This window comes from Charadrius vociferus, unplaced genomic scaffold (genome assembly GCF_000708025.1).
Source record: "Charadrius vociferus isolate BGI_N301 unplaced genomic scaffold, ASM70802v2 scaffold455, whole genome shotgun sequence".
NCBI classification, from domain to species: domain Eukaryota; kingdom Metazoa; phylum Chordata; class Aves; order Charadriiformes; family Charadriidae; genus Charadrius; species Charadrius vociferus.
In genome coordinates this window covers 5,496,283-5,519,354 of record NW_009648550.1, presented here as the reverse complement: position 1 = coordinate 5,519,354, position 23,072 = coordinate 5,496,283, and the positions used below count along the sequence as shown (strand labels likewise).

At 37.6% G+C, this 23,072-nt stretch overlaps 1 protein-coding gene across 1 annotated transcript in view; it reads left to right on the top strand.

Moving 5' to 3' along the window:
• TMX4 (thioredoxin-related transmembrane protein 4) overlaps positions 1-22,765 on the top strand; it is a 23,040-nt gene extending 275 nt beyond the window's left edge. Inside the window, exons 2-9 of the mRNA XM_009886081.1 lie at positions 4-77; positions 9,295-9,410; positions 14,194-14,239; positions 15,342-15,470; positions 16,453-16,498; positions 18,714-18,815; positions 21,107-21,170; positions 22,482-22,765. Of these exons, the coding sequence (XP_009884383.1) occupies positions 4-77; positions 9,295-9,410; positions 14,194-14,239; positions 15,342-15,470; positions 16,453-16,498; positions 18,714-18,815; positions 21,107-21,170; positions 22,482-22,765 (861 nt within the window). The remainder of the gene's footprint in view (positions 1-3; positions 78-9,294; positions 9,411-14,193; positions 14,240-15,341; positions 15,471-16,452; positions 16,499-18,713; positions 18,816-21,106; positions 21,171-22,481) is intronic.
• Positions 22,766-23,072: the final 307 nt, after the last annotated feature.

The window sequence follows — 23,072 nt, the reverse complement described above, 5'->3', positions numbered from 1 at the left end:
GAGCCGCGGAGCCGGGTGCAGGTGCTGGGCGGCTCCAACTGGAGCCTGGTGTTGCAGGGCCAGTGGATGTTGGAGTTGTGAGTAACGGCCGCTTTCCCGCACGCCTCAGAGGCACAGTGCCGGGGACCGGAATGGGGGGTGGGGGGCAGTCCCCTCTGAGGGCGGCCGGCCTCAGCCCCCCGGCCCCCGGGGAGCCGGCATGGGCGGTAAGCGGTGGGGGGAGAGAGGGGCCGGGCGGTGCCGGCCTTCCCGCCCCGCGAAGGGACGTGCGGGAGCAGCCGCACACCTTCCCCCGGCCCGGGGCGGGGGGACGTCCGTGCAGGGACACCTAGTGCCACTGAAGCCCCTCTGCCACCAAGCGTTGTCGGCCCTGAGCCTGCAGGCACACGCTCACCTCATCTGGGGTGGTCTGGTAAAGGTAGCTTTCCTTCAGGCTCTGGTCTGGTGTGAGCACAGAGCACTGGAGGGCCCCAAGGTTAAACCGGGCATGTCTCGGTAAGCCGAGGTGTCATTGATTACATTTCAGTGGTGTTATTCAAGACAACTGCCTGCTGGGGAATAGCGTCAGGCACTGCACCTTGCACTGCTTACCCTTTGGGGTACTTTTCACTGGATCCTGTGCAAGCTAGGAAGGCTGAATTTGGTAGGTGATATTCAGCAGGTTTTTTTTTGTGTTGCATAATATCCTGGAACGCCCTCGCGTCCAGCTGCATTGCTCTAGAGTTCTTGTTCAAAGGAGATGCATCAGATTTCATTAACTTTTCAGTGTGGCTGTTGTTTTATCCTGATGACAGCTAGAGAGGTTTGCCTATTGTGGGCTAGAGTTTTAAGTACTTCTGTTAGTTAGAAGTGGTGTCATGGCTTCACTTGTGACATGATACAGTTCTTGAAATGCATGTGGCATTTTGTACTTGGAGGCTAGCTCACCTGCTTGTATTCAGAGGGGGGGAGAAGGACCTTGAAGGTTTTTTTAAGACAGCAGTTAAAAACAAAAAGTAGTTTAAGTAGGCTGTATGCTCACATGATATGTGTGTGCTGTACAGCTACAAAATAGGATTTTATTGTGGTCTGTGTGCTACTGCTCCATGGAAGTGTTTGAGTTTGAACAGTTTGAAGCAGACTGGGTAGCCTGTGAAACAGACCAGGTTGCCCATCAACATCTGAACTCATGCTCCCTCATAAATAGCTACCCACCTGCTTTAAGTTTTGTTTTAGTATTGAATTTATCTACAGTCTCTTATTAGGGGAAGGTGCTATCATTTCCTCTAGGGCTTTGATGCTCAGAGTCCTACTGGGCACCTGGTATTAATCAGGGAACAGATGGGAACAGTCCTGAAATATCTGATTGAGATACCCAGGGATGCCCACTGTTGTAGCGAAGGATTTGGGTTTGATTTTGAGTCTCTTTTTTCCCCTTATCATTTATGGTGTTCTAAAAGGTGGGGGAAGAGATGATCTTGGAGTAGGAGAAAATAAATTTATTTTTCAAGTTGAATTTTTTTCACTTCTGACATCCTAGTCGTATGTGGAAGCTATTGTATGAAAGTTACTGATTCATACACGAGTTGGTGAATCTTAAGGAGGAAAAAGGTCATTTATGGTGACTCAGAGTTTCTTATTTCTGAGATAAAATATTTAAATAATTAGTGATGTGTGCCCCCGAGGAACAAAGAAGAGAGGAACTGTCTGAAATCATAAGCGGTTAGGATAGCGAATAGTTAAAATCTTTTGTGCGTCTTTACTCCACTTGAAACTTTGCACTCTGGTTTGGAGTGACAGGTAACTGACAATTGCAATGGTGGCAAAGTTAGCTTTAGTGCGAGCTGAATACAGTACATGTTGCTACAGTGCTTAAATTAGACTTTATTTTATGTACAGTGTTTGTGTGAAAGATCCTTGGTTCTCGATTCTACTTTCTGTGGTACATTCTAGTGCTTTCTGCTTTTCTCATACGTGTGAAGGAACCTTTGTCTTTCTTGCAAACTCAATGCTGCTGTTCTTGAATTAGTGACAGTTTGAGATTCCCAACTGTGACTAAACAGGAGTTTGAGATCGAGAATTGATTTCTTATGATTCTTGCAGTTGTGTTCATGCTAATGGATTTTGGCTTCTACTGATTTTATCTGGTTTAGAGCTGGTGATCTGGACAGGACTCCTGCATTGTTAGTTCATTGATTCTTTCCGTGCTGTGTAATAGGTCTGTTGTTGAAAGAGTGACATATAGTTCATCAAAACCTTATTTGCTGGAAGAACTTTCTGTTAGTTTATAAGACCTTTGTTTTCCAAGCAGTTTTGTGGGGTTTTTTCCCCTAATGTAAATGTTGTTATAGGAACTCTGGAAAAAAATTTTGGTCACCTGCTCTAGATTACTGGTTTGAAGCCTTCTGCCCTGGTAGGAACCAGTACTACTATTTCTGTTTAAGGTCAGTTTTTCTATTTGTGAAAGTAGTGTAGGTGAATTACTGTATGCTACTGCTTTTTTGTTGTTCTCAGGTGCACAAATAGAGAAACTTAAGTCAGAAATTACTTGTATGCAGGATTTGTAGTGGAAATAGGATTTTTCTTCTTTCATCCCTCCTAGCTAAAGTGTGTGTACTTGGCTGTCTTTTTGTAAATATTCACTTATTCATAGCTGGCCAAATTGCAGGCACTGGAAGCCCTGCTGCATTTCATTGATAAAAATGTTCTGCGTAACTTTGTCTCTCTGAAAGATGTTGCAACACTTTTTGCTTACTGTTACTATCTCAGCACACAGATCCTCGCTGAAGTGCTGTGAGTGTGATGCTGACATGAACTGTTATAAAAGGTTTCCTTATTGACTTATGTCTAGTCTGTAGCCGCAAGATAATGATGCGTTAATATGAGGAATTTTCTTTTTGTCCTTATTTTTAATATTGTGCCTATTAGGAATAGAAAAAAAAAATATGGTCTGTTTATTTAAAAGTCCATTTTGCATTTGTAAACATAGCTTGTTCCAAGCTTCTATGATCTTAATTTAACATCCTCTTCTTTTTGAAGTAGATTAAAACAAACACACAAAAACCCCCACCAAAATAATAAACTTGTTGTCTTTATGCATCTGGTTACAAATGAAGCTATTTAATATTCCCTTGTTGCACTTGCCGTACTTTAGGTACTTGCCCATCTGGAAAATCTCTAGTTTAGTTCCCACACAGGGCGTTAAATATTTTGGTTCTCATTTCTTTCAGCACAGACTTAGTGCTGTGTGTACCTAAAAAAGAATGTCTTAATGTTCTATTTTAATTCTAGCCAGGTGAAAATCGCGATGATAGTGTAAGTAATAGTCATGTTTTCAAGACTATCTCATCATACCTATAGCATAGACTCATACTTTATTTTCTCATTATCATTTATTGTTAAACATTGCCCTACTATCTGGTAGGCCACATTATCACAAGGGTTCAGTCTTCCCACTAGCACTTTTTTCTGTAGTTTCAAGGGAGTGTGCTAAAAATCTAGCTGAATATTTTGCTGTTTACATGGTTTAATGCTTTTACAGAGATGATTGTAACAGATTTAAAGTTCAATAAAATTGCGAATTTTCTGTCTCTCATGGGAGTATAGTCTCTTATTTCCTCTTGATTTCTTAGTATCCAGGCTTTTTTTTGTCTTATTCTTAAAAAAAAAAAAAAAGCAACAAAACCACAAACACAAACCAAACAAAAATACCAAACCCACAAACAAAAAACAACCCACCTCAAAAAGCAGGGGGGAATGAAAATCAAGTTACCAAAACTCTTTTGATTCTGAAGCTTCTGCAGCCCTGCTGACTCAGTTCAGAGGAAGTGACCAAATTACCTATGGACTCTTTATTAAATAACTGAACGTGCAGCTGGTTACTGTGCCATGCATTGGCTCAACAGAAACTGAAATATCCTTGGCAGCAGATGCTTTACTACTATAGAAAGGGACAAAAACATCTAGAATGATGGAAGTTAAATCTGCTCAAGTTCTAGAAGATTTCACATAATTTTTAAGGGATTCATTGGCTTTACATTTTAAAAATCGGTTCTCCATCTTAAAAAAACCCAACAAATTGCTTGTGAATGGAAAGTTGTTGGGGTCTTTTTTGTAATTGCAGATAGCACTCTTATCCTTTTCTTGTTTTTTAAAATAGAGAGCTAAATATTTACTATATACCCTGCTTTGCTTCTCATCTTGTTCTTGGAAGTTTGAAATGCATTTCCTTACTGAGCTGTAGAAAAGTGGAAAGTGGCACTTGAAATGTTACCCAAGAGAATACAATTTGCTTGGCTGCTAGTGCAGCACAGTGGTATGTATTACTTTTCCCTTTTATTCAGGTATTATTGGAAAAGACATGCACATCAGATTGCATGTAGGTACAGCAGAATGGAAATCCATAAGGTTGAGCTTGCATGCTGAAACAACTTGCCTAGGACAGTGCCTTGGTGTATTGTCGCTTCAGCAAGCCCATCTGTGATTTAAGGCATTTGAGTGAAGATCAGGAGAAGAATCCAGGGAAGAAACCTTTGTTTTCTCTTTGAGATAGCTAGGGCTTCAGCAGTTTGTTTAAAAAACAAAACAAAACAAAAAAAAACCCCACAACCCAAAAACTTGTTTAACTGTTGTGGAGCACACGTTTTTGGGTTGCAAGGTCTTGCCTGTTTTGCAGGGGTTTTGGCACGCTGGAGGAAACTTCTTGTCAGCTTCCAGAGCCTGTACTGTTGTGATGCAGGTATTGGTAGATTACAGGGACTAACTTTTGTGTGTTTGGCTACCACCACCTGCTCAGTTGAAAAATAGACTAAAACCATATAGTTGAATTTCTGAAGCTTATCTTTTGTTGAAATTGCGACAATGCCTATTCTGCCTCAAGAGCTATTCATATTTAGGAAAAAGAACAAATCAAATGATAGTCTTAAGATAACACCCAAAGACATCAGCCACTGTCTTTTTTTTTTTTTTTTATGTCTATGAACTCTGTAGCAATAAGGCAAAACTAGGTAAAAGAATAAAAGTTACTTCATTCCAGTACTATTTTTACCATTCTACTAGGTACTGTCTCAACATTTGCACATCTAATTTTAATATTGCCCCCAATCTGAAATCCAGCAAATAGCTTGGTTTACTGTAAGTGATACCTTTTATAAAAGTTGTGTGTCTTGAATTGAGGAAAAACTGGACTAAACAGGGAAAATTTCTTCTTGCCTATTTTGCTGTTTTCTCTTCAACTAATCCTCTCATGCCTGCATATGTAAACTGTTTTTCTTTTGTTCCTAGATTCTTGCAACTTTGTGAAATTACCTTCAGAGCAAAATGTGGAATGGTATTTGAGGTTACACCTGTTCAACACTGATAGTTAATGGTAGTGAAAAAGCAGACGAGTCAGTTTCAGTCATTTGAAAATGAGTGAACTGGTGAATTCCTTAGTCAAGCAGTTACAGGAAGAGAGATTAGTGACTTGGAGTTGGAAACTGTGTGTCAGTAAATCTTATTAAAATCATTCTGTGTTTACTGATCAACTCTGAAGCGATACGACTGAATGGCATGTTCGTTCAACTGGTTTTAACTGAAGGGTTTTTTTGTGTTTTTTTTATTTATTATTTTTATTTATTGCAGCCATCAGTGAAGTTGCTGGTATTTGAAAGCCAAAGCTTTGTCTTTTATGCTTTAGATCAGGGATAGATGTAGACTTTGCTTTTGACTTTTTAAGAGCTTAAAATTTTGCTTTTGGATTGCTATCTTTATGCCCTCTGGAAAAGCTTTGGGTATTGTAATGGATTGTAACAGGAACTGGAGAACACCCGGCTACTTTGAAGTAGTGATTTAAGTTAATTGTTCTTGCAATGGACCTGACCAGTAGATAGTTGTTAGTTGTCTCATTTATGAAGGGTAAACAGTGCATGAGGATATTTCAGTTGTAAAACTTGGTGCTATGTAAGAAGTCTGGTAATGCCACAAATGAGGTGTATGATGAGACATGTGCGATACTTGCTTGCAGTGAATAACTTGGCAATGGGTAAATAGTAAGTATGTGGTGTTTTCAATCTGATTTCTAAATGGTGGAGATCAGTAAATTGTCTTTTAATGTGTAAGAGGCTACTAAAGCCTTTCTTTCCTTAACCAAGTGCCCAGCTCTTGATTTAAATTCCTGTGGACTTTGATTTTAAATTGGAAAGACCAGAATGCTGTTGGCACGCTTGTAGAGCATAGGGCACACTGCAAACAAGAACTTAACAGCTAAAGGTACCCCGTCATGCAAAGGGAGAAGCTAGAGAAGTAACAGCCCTAAATTTGGTGGTGTTGACGAGGTGCTAATTATATCCTGCTCTGTCTGTGGAGTATGGCAGAAGACATTTGGTTACATCTGCTTTTGTAAGTGACCTGGTCATGCATCTTGTGACTCAACGAGGAGTAATGAAGATTGGTTTCACAGCACACACGTTTTCCTGCTCCTGCACTTTTTTTTTTTTTTCGGGGGGAAGAGAAGAATGGTAGTTTTACCATGACTATTGCAGGAATACAAGGCGGCCACAGTTCTAAAGGATTCATTAAAAACCTACATTGAAATAAAGTACCTCTTTAAGCTTAAGTTCTTCAGGGTGCAAAAAGTTTTTTGAAACTTTTGATAGAGGTGACCTAAGTGTGCAGTATTTTACTCTGCTCTATCTTACTGAAAGAGAAAGTGTAAGAGGAGGTATTTTAAGACTGTGAGGGAGATGCAAAAAAGCTTTGACCATAGGATGCTTTCGTTTATTCAGGAGGTGCTCCTGAATTCTTAGTGCTTCAAATGATGCATAAAAAGTCAACGTTAAAGCTTCAGGACAGTGAGGATGTTGAAGTTAACAGCAGTGATAATTCTGCAAAAATCTGATGTATATTGCAAATTATCTCTTGTATATGTAGGGACAGGGTGTATTCCGGCTGGCAAAACAATGACCATGTAATTTCAGGAATGAAAAGCAGATATTTTAAGCCTGATTGTCTGTGCCAATGTTCAGCTGGAGTAGCTGGATCTAGTAGTGTTGTATGTGACTGTTGCCATCCCATACCCAAAATTGGTAATAAAAACAAGCCAGCAACTAAGGCTTTTTATGAGGTCCATGTTTATGTTCTGAGACTACCAAAGTGTGATATGTGGATATGGGTGGATTTTAATGCTGCTTTGAGCTAAATAAAATATTTGTGATCATATGAATATTAGCCATGTGTATTGAATATTCCATTTAATTTCATTTGGAAGAAACACTTATGAATGTAAAATGTAAATATAAATGCTGATAGGGCCCAAATTTCTGTTTCAAGATCAGATAGTACCTTAAACAGGCTAAAGGGTATATTAATCTTGAATATCTCATGGCACGAGTTTGATTCATCGAGAGAAGCTGGATTTAGAAAACATTTCAGCTTCTGTCTTTAATTTTAGAGCAACATGAGCAGCATTATCTGATGGATGTAGGCAGTTTCTTACTTATCAGTCAAGCTACTGTAATAAAATAATACTGTTTGTAAAGTACAGTATCTGTCAAACTATTATTAAAAGCCCTCCATAGGCCAGCAGCACAATGGAAACCAGTTCTGCATGCGAAACTTGTTTCCAGCATATTCTTAAAAGATACTGAGGGGCTTTTTCTTGGCAGGATAAGTTATACGTACATTTTTCAGATACTCTCGCACAGAATTATGTTGATTCCAAAAAACAAGGTATTGACTTTCATACTTAAAATCATAAATTTCTAATACAGTTAAATACAACATGTATTTTTAAATTGTATCCTTTTAACTTTCAAATTATAAGATTTCCTTTTTAAAATACTTATGTTTTGCCATAAGCACACAGAGTAAATTTGATTCTACCTCTTCTGTGAGAAATTACCTGGTTTAGGTTCAGTCTTATTAACATGAAACATTTGTGGGTCACTGGGAAGATCTCTGTCTGCAGCCGCTAAGAAAGTAAGCATTCCTGATCAGAACACAGCCAGACAATAAGGATTGCCACTCTTTAAGTCAGATAGTAGTACTGGCAGACAAACGGAAGGAGTAAGGGAGTTCCTTGTAGAGGTTCCTAGTTAGAGTCTAGTGGCTATGTGGGCTGTTAAGGATATCGGACTCTGCCCAATATTCTATTGTTGACAACGGATGAGGAGCACGGTAGCATTATCTGGAGGAGTTTGCCTCTAGACCCACTACTTTTGCTCCCTTTCATTTTAAAATATCAGAAATCTGCATATATACATTTCTACTTCCACTCCCTCACCCTACCCTCCCCCCTAATAAATCAGGTTAAACCATGTAAAGATGTTTGTGTTTTTTTCATTTGTAAAAGTTTAAGTCTGTGTATGGGTAATTGTCATGGCTCAGTTACATGGTATGCTTAGCTGTTCTGTGTTACCTTAGATGTGGAGCTTGCAATGGTCTGCCATATACGTAAGTTTGACACAGGCTTTGTGAACCAAGTTAGGGTAAAATACGTAAAGATGGCAAATGGGGTTTTATCAGTGTTTAAGCATTATCTGATGATATCCTTTCATATTAGCTGTTCTGTTTCCATGTTGATATTATCGATAGCAACTGCAGACTTGATTATTCCAATTGGTAGTATAGAAAACTCAGCTCTTGAAACCGGCTTTCTTATTTTTTTGAAATTAATTCTGAGAAAAAACAGGACTTGAGAAAGAAAATCAGTGTGAGCAGTAGGAATTTGATGTGCACTCTTTTTAAATCTCTAAAGAATGCTATCCAAAAGGGCATGCTTTGATACATTGAGTAGTAGATTAAGGCAAATGTAATTTCTAGAAGTTCTGAGGTGTGGGAAATCAATACAAAATGTTATGCTGAAGGCTACTGCATCAGAGGACAGCCTGGCTTCAATAATTCTGATAGCTGCCATGGAAATGGGTTTATTGCATATGTAAATAGAATAAATCACAAGTGGTGAGGGGTTTTGATATGAATTTCTCAAATCTGTGGAGATTTGGTTTTGTTTTAATAACATGAGGAGGAACACAGGGATTGATACAAAACTACTGATTATCATAGCATCATAGAATACCAGATTGGAAGGGACCCCAAGGATCATCTGGTCCAACCTTTCTTGGCAAAAGCACAGTCTAGACAAGATGGCCCGGCAATCTGACCAGCTGAATCTTAAAAGTGTCCAACGTTGGGGAAACCAGTAGATGTGATTAAGAAAAACTGTAGGTTTTTTTTCCTGTGTGATTGACGCGTTTGTATTTTCTCTGTACAGTAAATCAATTTGAATGTCTGTAAGTGTAAGAATATTAAAATATTTAACCTGTCTTCCCCCTTTAGCTATGCTCCTTGGTGTGCAGCTTGTCAGCAGATTGAATTGACATGGGAGAGTTTTGCAAAGGAAAGCGAACATCTGGGTATCACTGTGGGAAAGGTGGATGTCACTCAAGAACCAGGTATAATATGAAATCGACTGTTTTAATAAAAGGAACCGTTCAGTATAAGTACCACTTAGTATCTGGGAGTGTGCTTTATTTCACTGGAGTACCTGGGATACCAGCCAAGTCAGGTTTCTAAATCAAAATAACGTTATCCACATTTTGCTTCTCCATATAGTTCATATCTGTGAGCCTAAGTTTATAAACTCAATTTGAAGGATTAAAGAATTGGGGAGTGATCTGGCTTAATACTGTATTAAAAGGGACTTATTCTCTATTTTAATCTACTTCACTGAAAGCTCTTGTCTGTCTCATTCCACTCTCCCCAAAACTGTCTGCAGAAGAATCCAGTTCTGTAGCCTCCAGTTACTGAGAGGGTGTGGTAACATTACCACAGTGTGAGCCTGCTTTAATAAGTTCTTAACTGTTTCCATGATGGTGCTGGTTTATTGTCTTGTTTAATTGTAGTAGTGCTTTAAATTACAGATGTTATTGTCTTCTGTTGGTGATGCACATATGCAAGTGTGTTTACAAAAAGAGTTTTGGATGTGTGTTTGTGTAAGCGGTACCAATATTGTTTAAACCTCTGCATCTCTTGGGAATGTTCGTGCTTGTTTTGGTTTTGAGGGGATAAAAGATTTTATCAGCAGTATCAAAAGACTGACAGAGTTAGGAAGAGAAATAGAAATTATTAGAATAGAAAGGCTAAGACTCACTAATTTTTTTAATAATTTTTTTTAATGCCTTATAAAATGTGTGGAAAATATGTCCATTTTATTATTTGAAAACATGCCAAACAAGTTAGCTTTATCAAGTTAGCAGAAGGGAAATGACTTAAACTCTGGTTTCAGAGCAATTTAAGTTCACAAGAAAATACCAGCTATCCTAGTCGTTGTGTTTTGTTAGAAGTGTACAAAAACTCTCATGCTAAAAAGCTGTTGATGTGGGGCTCTCTTCTAGTGCATATACTAATCATCAACAGTTTATTAAACAGATGAGTTTGAATATTACAAACTTTTGCATAGATATAAATTTAGTCAGCTCCTCTGCACATTAACAAAGTAGTGGTTACTCTGGAGTTAAAGCTGCAAATGGGGATTCATTATAATCCCGACTTGTTACTTTCTCCCAATTAAACAGGGATTCTTTTGTTTATGTAGTATTCAGATAGAAGGATTTCAGTCTTGGTTAGAAAAAATGCACTTTCAGAAGTGATGCTGTACAAACAAAATACTTGATCTCAAAGGAATTATTCTTCCTGGTAAAAAAACTTGAATGGCAGTGTTGGGACTGGAAGGGATCAGGTACTTGATACTTTCATTTGGTCTAAATTTTTCTGACTGCTGAGTGATGCCAGATTCTTAAGACCTTAGATGTGACTTTTAACCAGAAGTTCCTGAAATATTTGAATTTCTAATGTTGCTGAGTGTCTTGACCTCTTGAGGATGTTTCACCTTCTGCAAGTCAAAGGACTGACCGCAAATGATGAATTTGTACCTGGGCATGCATAATATACCTACAATATCCAGTTCAGCACAAAGCATGAAAACTGTAGCCACTTCTAAAACTAATGAATACTCAAACTGGAAAACAAAGATTTATTCCATATTTGACCTTTGGTGCTGATGTAATTTTGAAGGTATATGAGTTCCTTTGGAAGCTTTCCCAAGTTATTGAGGTATTTTTACTATAGGCTTATGCTGCAGCCTTTTGGTTGGGGTGCTTAAGTGCTCTATCTCTTGTTTTTCCTTGCACAATGGTACCTTAATTAGCTTTGGTTATGTAACCCCTTCATCAAATTGGAAGTAGTCAAAATGCGTTAAATTAGGAGAAAACCACTAGATGAGTGCAGAGTTGCGTAAAATTGCACTTCCAAAACCTGCAGGAGAAAGTAGCCATTCATGGTACTTAATTACAGCAGATGCCCAAAGAATAAATCCACCAGAGCCTTAATGAATTTACAGCATATTTCAGTCACCTGATGTACTAGTCTTAAAGTGCTTATTCTTTCCTCATCTTTTCTGTTGAAACATTCAGTATTTCAAGAGCAAGTAAAGGAGATGCTTCTGAGTCTCAAAGTTCTGTATATTTGTGGTGCCTTTCTTAAGCTCCCAATCACAACATTTACCTTTGATTTAAAACGAGACTTCTTGGACCTTCTGTAATCTTCTTTGAGTAGTCATTTGATGAAAGTAGCTGTATTTTTAGATGGCATCTATATTCTCTGTATTTTGGGAGGATTTGGGCTGGTGTGCAAATACTGAAGGTTTTTTCCTATTCTTGATTAGCTGTTGACTTCATAATGGGTGTATGTCTGTTTTTAATTTGCAAACTAAGAGATGCTTAACTGCATTTCAAGTTAAACTATTAACCAGTTCAAGTTTGTGTTGTATGTGCACCAAAACAATTTAGTATCCGTTCTTATCTCTTTCTAGCTGGCTCACATCTGCTTTTATTGTTCTAAGGAGGTGCCTTAGATAAGCAACAAACCTCCAACTAAAGTTTTGGGGATGCTTAGATGCATTTTGGCAACACATTTTGTATTCTATAATTTACAGATTTCATTGTTCATTCTGAGACCATTGGTACTGGCTCTTAGATAGGCTACTCGTGAGAGAGATTTAAGCTAGCTATTTTGTTTTCTGTTTGCCTGACTAGCATTTGTAAGAACTTCGGAGAATCTTTAATTGTTCCTATGACTTTCTCAGCTCTTAAACTTATTATGTTGTTTATGGCTCTCCACCTAGTTTTTCTTGTGCAGCTGTGCTTTCTGCTTGATGAATTCTATTGTTACACTTGTGTTTTTGTTTACTTTGTAGCTGCCTGTGCTCGCACAGGTTTTGGCTGTTCTGTGAAGTTTTCCACAACCCTGCCTCTCATAGCAATAAAGGCAGAAAGCTGAAAAGTTGGAATGAAAATTACTTCCTTTTTGGAACTTTAAAGATGCTTGCATTTGGTTTGATTTAAACATCTTCCAAAAAAAAAACCACCCCAAAACCCAAACAACAAAACAACCTCACAACCCTTTTTGTCTATTCCATAAGGGAATTCACACTGGAAAAAACATTATTACTGAAACTTTTAAAAATACCTGGCTAGTTCAGTCTTTGTCTCTAAAGGCAGAAACTCTCTTGCTATGATACTTTTCTATGGCTAACTTCCTGGTGCCAGAAGACGTTTGCTTTTTTGGAAGCCAAACAAGGACTTAGTTTCCCCAAAGATTTTCACAGAACTTTATAAAAAGAAAAGTTAAATAACTGATTTATACTCTTTGCATTGGTACTTTATATGAATGGCAATTGCTGGCTAGAGGAATTTAGCCCTTACTAATGGAGTTAGGCTGCATGTCCAGGGGTTGATAATCTCTGAAGTCTGCTGTATTTTTTTTTTCCCCAAAATATACTGCATTAGTAGCACATTTTTCATTTCTGCAGTCTTTGTTTGATGTGTTGAATAATAAATAATATTACTAAGCACTAAGGTGAGTTCTTCCTCTCACTTGCAGGTTTTATAATTGTCAGGAGGTGTCAAGTAGCCCTGACTTTCCTCAGGTTTGGAAGCAGAGGAGAGTGATGTCTTCACCTGACAGCTTAGCTAGTTGAGTTGTACAGACAGCCTGTTTATGAGTTGTTTGGGACCTTTCTGCTTCACAGCTGACTCTCCGTACATTGGGAGATCTTCATTGGTGTACCTCATGCAGCAGTGTGGCTGGAAGCACTTGAACCTATTACTCTGTAGTAGTGCAAGACCAGAGAACTTCAAGCACCTTCTGCCCCACAAGCTGCTTTTTGATGATGTGATGCTAGTTTCTCTGTCCTATGAGTTGCATTGTCTAGGGAGATACTTGTAAAAAGATTATCTATTTCCTAGTCAATGAAACACCCACTTTCAGTGTGGGGATCAATTCCAGTCAGCCTCTTCAAGTCCTACTTCAACCTTATTTTGTCCTTTCTGCTGTCTTATGTCTGCTGCTCAAAATGCTGATACGACCAACCCTTTTGGATGGTGTGAAAAATGGTTAAATGATTCTCATGGCTTAAATGTGCAGTATTTTACAGAACAGAATGCTGAGGCATCCCAAGCTTTATTACGAATCTTTTGGAATACGAGTTGTATTTCCGTAGAGAGGAATGATGTATGGGAAGGGAAGGATAAGAACCTAGAAACATCCAAAACATTGTCTTGCTACAGTCAAGTTTATGAGACTGAGCCTTCCTAGAGGATATAAGAACAGACTGGTTGTGCAGTGTACGTGGATTATTTGGAAGAGGCAAAATGTGTGGCTCTTAAATAATTTGAAATCAGTTAGCAGATGAATTAAATTCAGGGGCCAGAGTTTGTAAGACATTGTTGTCATTGCTGTTGTTAGTGGCCCAACTTTCTAGATGAAACAAAGGTCATCTGGATAAGACTATGCACAGACACAAGCACACGGCATCCTGGAATATGGGTGCATTTGTGTCTCTTGGTTGGAGTGGCACACTGCTGGTCTTGTCAAAAACTTCAGCTGTGTGCAAATATTGGTTAGAGAAATCCATGTAGAAAAACGACCTTGCAGTAAACGTTCTTCAAGGTCAGCATTTTTCCTTAATTTGTCAACAGTATTTGGTATCTGTTGCTGTTTGTAGCATTTCTGAAGACGAACTGTTAACCTCTATTTAAAAAACAGTGGTTAAAGCTATGCAGTCAGCTGCTTTCTAGTCTACAAATACAGATCTGTAGATATGTATAGATAAGTCAGAATGCTGAGAAATTTCAGTTTTACTTAAGTGTTTGATGTGGCTTTTTCTTCCCTTTCTAGGTTTGAGTGGTCGTTTCTTTGTCACAACACTTCCTACGATTTACCAGTAAGTGTATCATACTAGAAAGTTGTCTGTTTCAGTACACTTCTTTTTTCCTGTCCTATTTGAACACTGGCATGGAAGATGTAATGGACAACTGGCTTATTTCACTTTTGTCAGTCTCTAAAACATTTCTCAGGAGCTCAATGCACTAAATGAACATAAAGTATGTGTGGAAGATTCCCCTACAAACAGTTTTGTACCTAGATAGAAGTGATGTTTTTTCAGTCTGGAGACAATATTTAATGGCATTTGTAAAAGGTGGTGCAAGTTTGCAGTATTGGCTTCTAGTAACCTGACCATATGTGAGCAGACATACTTGACCTCATATAAGTGTCGCTAGAATTTCTCATTTGAATAATTGACTGCATAGGTCGAATGTAAAACAGGACATAAATTTTGCACAGTTGTACTGCTTCTCTTACTGTTAGAATTCTTCATCTGTTGACTCGCACCAATATGTAGCTGTTGACTCCTACTTGTCACTTGTTTTAAACTGTAACTCTGAAATGCAGGTAAAAATGAAGGAATATTGACTTAATTTCAGTTCAGGTTATTGTTTAGAGCTTTGATTGTATTGATATAGTTCTTATCTGAGGCGTTTCCTTAGTTTAAGTGACTTTAGTAAGTTCCCCTATTATCAATACTGTTAAAAACAGATCAGGAAAGACATTTGCTGTATCTCTTCTCCAATAAAAAGGTGGCATCCTTTAAATATTGAACCCTTTATTGAGTCATGGTATTGTAAATCATGCATATATATGTACATATGCATATTTATAAGCACACTTTTAATTCTGAGTTGTGTCTAAAAATGGTTTAGTTGTTAACCTTGTGTGCTTTGTATTTGCTTTAGTGTGAGTATTTAACAAAAATAGCTGGTTTAATAAATGGCAAAAGCTCTTGCTATTTAAAAACTGAGACCTTCCGTCATGGATTACAGTTTTGAAACATATTGAAAATGCTTAGGTGTTCAACTTTCTGAGCAAGTCAAATCTATAATGTATACGGGTTTTTTTGTGTTTTGTTGTGTTTGTTGGTTTTGGTTTTTTTTACCACAGATACAATTGAACACCCGTCTGTGTTAATGCATGTTTCTGTGTTTTAGTGCAAACGATGGAGTATTTCGCAGATACCGAGGCTCACGGACATTGGAAGATCTTCAAGGTTATGTTTTAGAGAGAAAATGGAAAGCTGTGGAGCCTGTAGCAGGATGGAGGTCTCCATCTTCTATAATGTAACACTTTGTTTTTATTAACAAGAAACATGTTTTATAGCTCATTATTCATTAAGGGTGCTATGTTGACAGCTTAAAGACAAAAAGGCCTTTATTTCCTAGACGTCTAGGCTTTGCAGAAGCAATCTGTATTGACAGCCTGCTCTCCAGTTTCTCACCTTTAAAAGCAGTTTATATTCTGCATTCACTTTTGCTTGTGCCTGCTAAGGCGTGCTTACATCATCTTTGAAAATATATAAAGAAAAAAAGTACAGCTACTGAGCATTATGTAAGTGTCAGTTTCAGTTTCTGTTGAGTACTGGAATCAAATGCATGTTTATGTAGATTATTACTCCGTGACTTCTGGCTACTTGAGGCAGGCAGCCTTTAGCCTTAAGGATTTCTTGTTTATTTGTTTACAAGGAAGTCTGGTGTCCTCCCTTGGAATAGGAAACAATGTAGTGCTTATACAGTATATCAGAATTTGTTTTCAGAGCATTGAACTTGCTTTGAAATAGCATAAAATGCTTGCATGATGTAAAGGATGAACCAAAGATGTGAATGGACTGCACTTCATTTTGACTAAAGCTGTTATGTGTAAATTCATGCAAAGATCCAGTGGGTGTCCTTATCTTACATGTGAGAATGTGGAAGAGATATAGGATGTTTAGTAATGGGGAGAGTAGCTACAAGGGCTGCATGCTGCTGTGAGCCTGGGGAAAAGGCAGTCACAGCTGCATCAGATTTAAGCTGTGAAATTGCTTTTTCTTGATTATGCTCAAATGTCATCTTTCAAAGTCACTGTTTCAATGCTTTGCATTGAGCTGGCTTAAGTGAACGTAATACAGAGCAAATGTATTTATTTGCAGTAGCCTCCTTCTGGCAATTACTAGGGGCTGAATGGCATTGAAAGTTTATAGATAGCATCTTTTTCTGGTTTCTGGGCAGTTTTCTGTGTATCTCAGCTCTTAGAACCTGTTCCTTTCTTATCTTTGTTTTCTAGGATGCATGGTATGGCAGGGCTATTTCACCTCTCTGGATGGATCAGGGTAAGTAACTATGTGGTAGCGTTTTCCATTCCCCTCCATGCTTAGAATAATACTCTGTTTAGAAGTCAAAACCTAACTGAATATTTTTATTATCTTTTATAAGAGTTAAATTTTCCTTACGTTTCCTGTACATTGGATATATGATATCTTTGCACCATAAATTTTGTAGTACTAATAGTCTATGCCAAAAATGGCAGTTTGATTGTAAAGTTTATCATCAATACTGAAAATACTTACTGTTCTTCTTATTATCTTGGTATAGTTAAAATGTTCTGTCAAAGTGTGCTAACATGATAAAGGTTTTTTTTTTGAGAGCTGCTGCAAAAATTATAAACATCAGGAATTCATTTAGCATCCCAGGTTCTCTCACTTAATACTATTCTTAAAGATTATATCCAGGTTCATTTTCAGAGTTGTAAATCATGCTTTTCTGCAGTTCATTTGCATCTAGTGTATTGTACAGGAAAAAAGGGTAATGGTTTTATTCTTTAGTAAGAATTTCTGCATTTGGATTTCAAACTGTAAACACCATTCACATAGGAACACAACAAATTTGGACAGTAGAGTAATTGTCAGAAGTAAAGGAAAAATACTTAGTGTACGCTGAAGTATGCTTTGAGCCTAAAAGTATTCCAAGACGCTTTCATTTGGGAGCTATCAAAGTTTCTCCTGTAGCATGCAGATGCTGAGAATTTTCAGACCTCTCCAGTTCTCTTCAAATCTTCAGGTGTAGCCAAGATTGAGAAACTGTATTTGACTGTTACAAAAGATCTTAATATTGTAACATGTGCTACAAAAAATAAATGTAGTAGAGAGTTTGAACAGAGTACCTATCACTTCCAGTAAGCATCTAACTAACCCAGAATCAAACAAAACTTTCAGTTATTAGGTTTCCTGTGCAACCTATCTTTGATTCTTTATTACTCTGGGTAGTATTAAGTTTTTATAGCCTTCTGGCATTTCTCTTCTGTGGTTGCTGTGTAACGATGTTGTCTCTGTCTAGTTTCCTTCCTGAAAGATTAAATGCTCTGGGAAGAAACCTTCTCTAATTTGCTTTCCTCTTTGATGAATATTTCAGCCGTACATTTCCTCGCTCTTTTTGCTGTGCTGTCCTTGCATATGCTTTAATAAATGTGGGAAGCTCTTCTGACCAAAAAAAAAAAAAAAAAGACCCTGGAATTGCAATATTTAAACTTTTGTAAATGTTGATTGTGGTTTGTTTTCTAATGGATATACTCTGGGAAGAGATGCAATGTCATGATTTACTTCCTACCAGACTCTCTGACTCGATGTGATGCTTCGTTCAGTCAATTGAATTTGTAGGTTTGAATAACAGACTTCAGTTTCAAAGAAATCTCCATATTGTATTTGGATTATTCTTTAAATTTATAAGCGAAATCACTTAGTCTCTACTTAGAATGCATGGCTCCTTTTGAGAACTAAAGAGCTTGAGGAAGAACCTAATCGCTTGATTTTTAGTTAATGAATGAATTCCCAAATTTAAGTATGTATCTTGATCTTGTGCATTTTTTAAGTATCTACCACTCTGCTTTCAAATGTAATTATGGGGATAAAACTGTGCACGAGGCTTCATTTTTTCACTTGGTGGTGTGCTTGTGAAGTGGGTATAAAAGGACACTTGCTTTTAACCTGACTTGGTTGCTTTTTTTGGTTCTAAATTACCTTTTTAAAATAACCAGCTTCACAGACTTCTGTTGGTGCTGTGACTGTCATTATCGAGGATGCTTACTGTGTGTTCTCCTTCCTACAACAGAGACCATAAGAGCAAATGTACAGGTTCATGCCGTGAGTTCATCTGTCCCAATAGCCTGTCTCTGACAGTTGCCACCTTCTTACAGAATATAAGGATCAAGAATGTTGTGATATCTTCCTGTATGCCCCGAGCCTTCCTCATACGTTTATCCACCGTAAGATTACATATGGCATCCCTAATGCTGACTGCCTTAGGAAGAAATAATCGTGCACCCTTTGCTTAAAAGGCCTTTTAATACAAGCAGCTTAATAAAGAAAAACAAAATCAAAAAGAAATACAGTATAACATTTAAGGAGGACTAGGGCTTGAGAGGGAAGACTAGTATAAATACTGTTAAATGAAAGGTCTTAATTAGATATCAATTTATGTAATGGTGACAGCAGTATAAATCATAAGTGGTGTTAGGTATGAAGTTATTAAGTACCTTCTTCTTATTTACAGCAAATTCATAGCTACCTCACTGTCACTCTTGGAATTCATGTTTGGATTTCTTACGCAATCTTCTTCTTAGCTACCTTATTGATTGGCCTGTTCCTGGGTTTGGTAAGAAAGCACCTTTTTTTTTTTTTTTTTTTTCCCCTCTCAGTTACCTAGAGCTTTGCATTAACTTGTGAAAAAAAGAACAAACTTCACTGATAAGATATACTGAAGTGCCTTATTGTAATGATGTATCTCTTGTCCCTAATATCTAGTGATAGGATGTGTGGGAATGGTTCAGGGCTGCACCAGGGAAGGTTTGTACTGGACATGAGGAAGCGTTTCTTTACTGAGAGGGTAGTCGAGGTGATTGATGCCCCAAGCCTGTTGGTGTTTAAGAGGCATTTGGACAATGCCCTTAATTACATGCTTTAACTTGTGCTTAGCCCTGAATTGGTCAGGCAGTTGAACTAGATGATCGTTGTAGGTCCCTTCCGACTGAAATTCTATTGAAATTCTTAAGTATTCAGTACTGCAGATGCCCTCCCTAGTGTTGTTACCTACTTCTGGTAAAGGTTAAGACAGGTTTACGCTAAGCTAACTTTTTTATGAAATTCATGCTTCAATTTAGATTTGTAAAGTTCATCCACTGAACAAGTTATTTTTATATTGGCCTTTTGTATCTAAGACTTTTGTTCGTAGGGATTGGATGCGTGTGGTCAGAATTCTGTAAAAACTCCAACTTTCTAAAAACACAGGTTTTGTGAAGAGATTTTTATTAGCTGGAGTGGGATTGTATCTGTGGGAGTTAGCAATGTACATATGCCGCTGCATTGTTACTCAAAATGAAAGGATGCAAATATTTTTTGAAAGGCTTTGAAGATTTGGGGGTTTAATAGATTTACTCTATTCCAGGGCATAGCGTTGTAGTTATAGTTTGGTTTTAATAAAATCTTACTTCACTTCTTTCTCCCCCATGATCTTTTGGTTTGAGTTCTCTTAGTAATTGAAAAATCTGACCTCTCTTGTTACTAACCAGAACTGGTGCATTCATATATTGATCTCCAAAACATTGGGAAGCTTATTCAAACAAACCTGTTAGCTATGTATGTGAATGTTAAGGACCATATCCTGAGCCCTAAGTTGTTTTGTCAGTGGAAACAGTTCACAGTTGCTTTACCTGTGGAGCTGGAATTATTTCCTCTCAGAATATTTGAATCATGTGGCTCTGTGACCTCTCCAATATCAAAGTTAAATGCGAAACTGAGCTGGAAAGGAGATATAGATGGGAATAGAAGTTGTTGCAACCTAGTTGCTTGGTCCACGAACACGTTCTACAGCTGCAAAGACAGTTTAAAACAGTTGTGCTGATAACTGGTTTAACTAGCTGCTGAATTGCTATTCCACATAGGAAGTGTAAAGGCTGTTTCTGGCACTTAGTGCTCTGCCCTTCAGCCCAGATATTAGTGTTATCGAAATAAAGCAAAATTGCCTGAGTATGTTTCTCAGTAGTACAGGGAAGTGATTTCAAATCAGTGTGTGTGTACTTAGGCAAAACCACATTTTTATACATAAAACGTGTATTTTGAATTGGTATAGATGAGCAAATGTCTTTCATTATACAACTTAAACAGCTGCATTTTTCTGGATGGTAGATTTTCATCACCAAATGAGTGCAAATCAAGTTAGTGTAACTAGGAGCAAATGAATATCATGATTTAAAAAAAAATATTCCTTCTTGCTCTTTCACTAAAAAAAAAAACCAACCTGAAAAAATGTAAAGTTAATCTGTCAGCTTTTTCTAAAAAGCTTTTCAGTGATTGAAATGTATTTCTTGAACATGGTATCATCTGTCTCTTTTCTTTCCTTTGCATTATTCTTAGCACATGACAATGAGACACAAATATCTTCCCTGCATTTGATTGTGTGCATTCTACACTGGGCTCCTTTTAAATAACAAAAAAAAAAAAAAACCACATAAAAGACAAAATCAAGTACAAAAGGTTGAAGTACACATTGTGTATTGGGGAGTCAGGGGTAGGAATTGAATAAGATCCCAAAATATAGAAAATCTTGACCAAGAAGGTTTCATAAGTTTTAAATAATAATTCCTCAACTGTGTTCCAGGCCTCTCTTAAGATGCAAGCCGTTTCAATACTGAATAAATTTAGGGAAGTAGGAGGCAGAAAATTTGGAGTAGAAAGCAGAGAATGTTAGTTGGTATACACCGAGAACACACTTTTCAGTGCTTTTATTTAGCGCCTCAGGACAGCTCTTATCTCCAAGCAAAATAATATCATTTTCTAAATTTTATTATATATCTATCTAAAAAGGATGAGTAGGAAAATACTTAATAGCACAGGGGCTGTTGGGATAGTTTGCTAATAAATGCCTTTTTTTTTTTTTCATTTACGTAGATACTGGTTTTGATTTCAGACTGCCTTTGCCCATCCAAGTCAAGATACAGAGCTGAAACACCTGGTAAGAATTCTTAAGTGGGTGAGACACTGTAAGTTTAAATGTGCACTTGTAGGAGGGAGAACTTGTGAACCAATGTCAAGAAGTTCTTAGATGTCAAGAAGTTAGATGTGAACCAATAATCCAGGTATTCATTTAGTCACACTGGCAAGGATTGATATGTTGGCCTCTACAATATCAATGTCAAAGAACCCACCTGGAGAATAGCAAAGCAGACCAAAAAAAAACCCCAAAAACCAACCCAACAGTAATCTGTTCTAGCTTCCACAACTATGAAGAGGCTAACTGCATTCAAAATGAGGAAGTCTTGAAGAAAGATACTGGGGTTTGTGTATTTTATGCAAGTGCATATTCACTAGACCTGTTGCTTAAATATAGAAAGGAATTTGCTTTGGCAGGATACTTCCAAATCCTATATACACTCTGTATATTGCATTAGGAGATGCAACATTCTGAACCTGAAAAATTCTCTACGTAATTTGTGGTTGGGGAAAGGAGGACATAGAGGGAATCAAATCAATCTAGAGACTGCAGGTGTGGGGATGGGGAAAGGTGTTGCATCTCCTTCCAATAAAAGAAGAAAACGTGCCTCTCTTATCCTTGGTGAAAAGGCTTCTGAATAGTATTCTGCTCCCTATGAATTATAGGAGGCAAAAACTTGCACAGGAAATAAAGTCTCTTGTCAGCACCAGATGTGTGTTAAGCTCCAGAACACCTTTTGGTATGTTTGTGCTATTAAGTGGTGTCAAAACTTAACTGTAATTAAAAATTTGTTTTTAATTGTGTACATTTGTGTGTATTGGTTTACTGCTGAAGATGAAGACGTATCTGTGGCACTTGCCAGTAAGACTTCAGCCAAATCTAGAATTCCTGCATGCAGAATTACCGTCTTCAAAATCTTAGATGGTAATCACTATCAAAAGAAAAATGCACCTGTGCATACTTGTGCAGTATGCTATCCAGTTGGCTGGTTGACTCAACAGCAGATGTCACCTGACAGAGCTTACCAGTATCTTATCACTTTCCCACTGATTTGTTTGATAGTTAAACCTCTTCAAGGAGCCAAGTAAAATTGATTTGTCTTTAGTTTGTAACTTGATAGACCAAACTGAAAGCTATCTATGCCTGAGATGCAAGAAGGACAACTGAAAATGGAAGAGAAATACTACTGAAGATTTAATTGATGTAATTGAAATATAAGGAAAATATAGTCCTGTACAAGTTTTCAATAATAACATTCATGAATATTTCAGAATACATTGTTCTGAGATTCAGTCTAACTTCAATATTTGAAACTCTTCTTTTGTTTAGAAGAAGCAATTACAAAGGATAATGTGGAGAATGCAGCATTAGAAGAACCGGAGGAGGCTGCAGAGCTTTCCGCAGATGATGCGGAAGAGACTGCAGATGTAAAAGATCTCTCAGATGGAGAAGATGCAGCAAATTCAAGTGCTGATGACTCAGAGGAGGATTTAGCACTTGGAAAAGAATCAGGGGAAGAAGAAATGGAAGACTTAAGTGAACAGCCTTTAGCTGATTCAGAGACTGAAAGCTCAGTAAGACAGCGTAAAAGTCAGGTGGCTGATAATGGACTATAGCTGTTTTGGTGGTGTACTTTGTACACTTGGACCAAAGAAGTATCAGACCCTGCGTCTGAAGCTGAATCGTACACTTGATTTGTCATTTGTGTTTACACAAAACCTCTGCTCTGTCAGCAGGCTTCTCTTTTTTAAGCTAATACTTGCTCATTGGGTTTGTTTTATAAGCACATATGCTGTGTATTGTGTAACTTTAGCCATGACAATCAAAATAAGTATATCATATCTGTTTGAAGTCTTCTAAGAGAAAAGAGGTGTTACGGAGTCTCAGTTCACCAGCTATAAAATGGTCATCTATGCTGTGTTC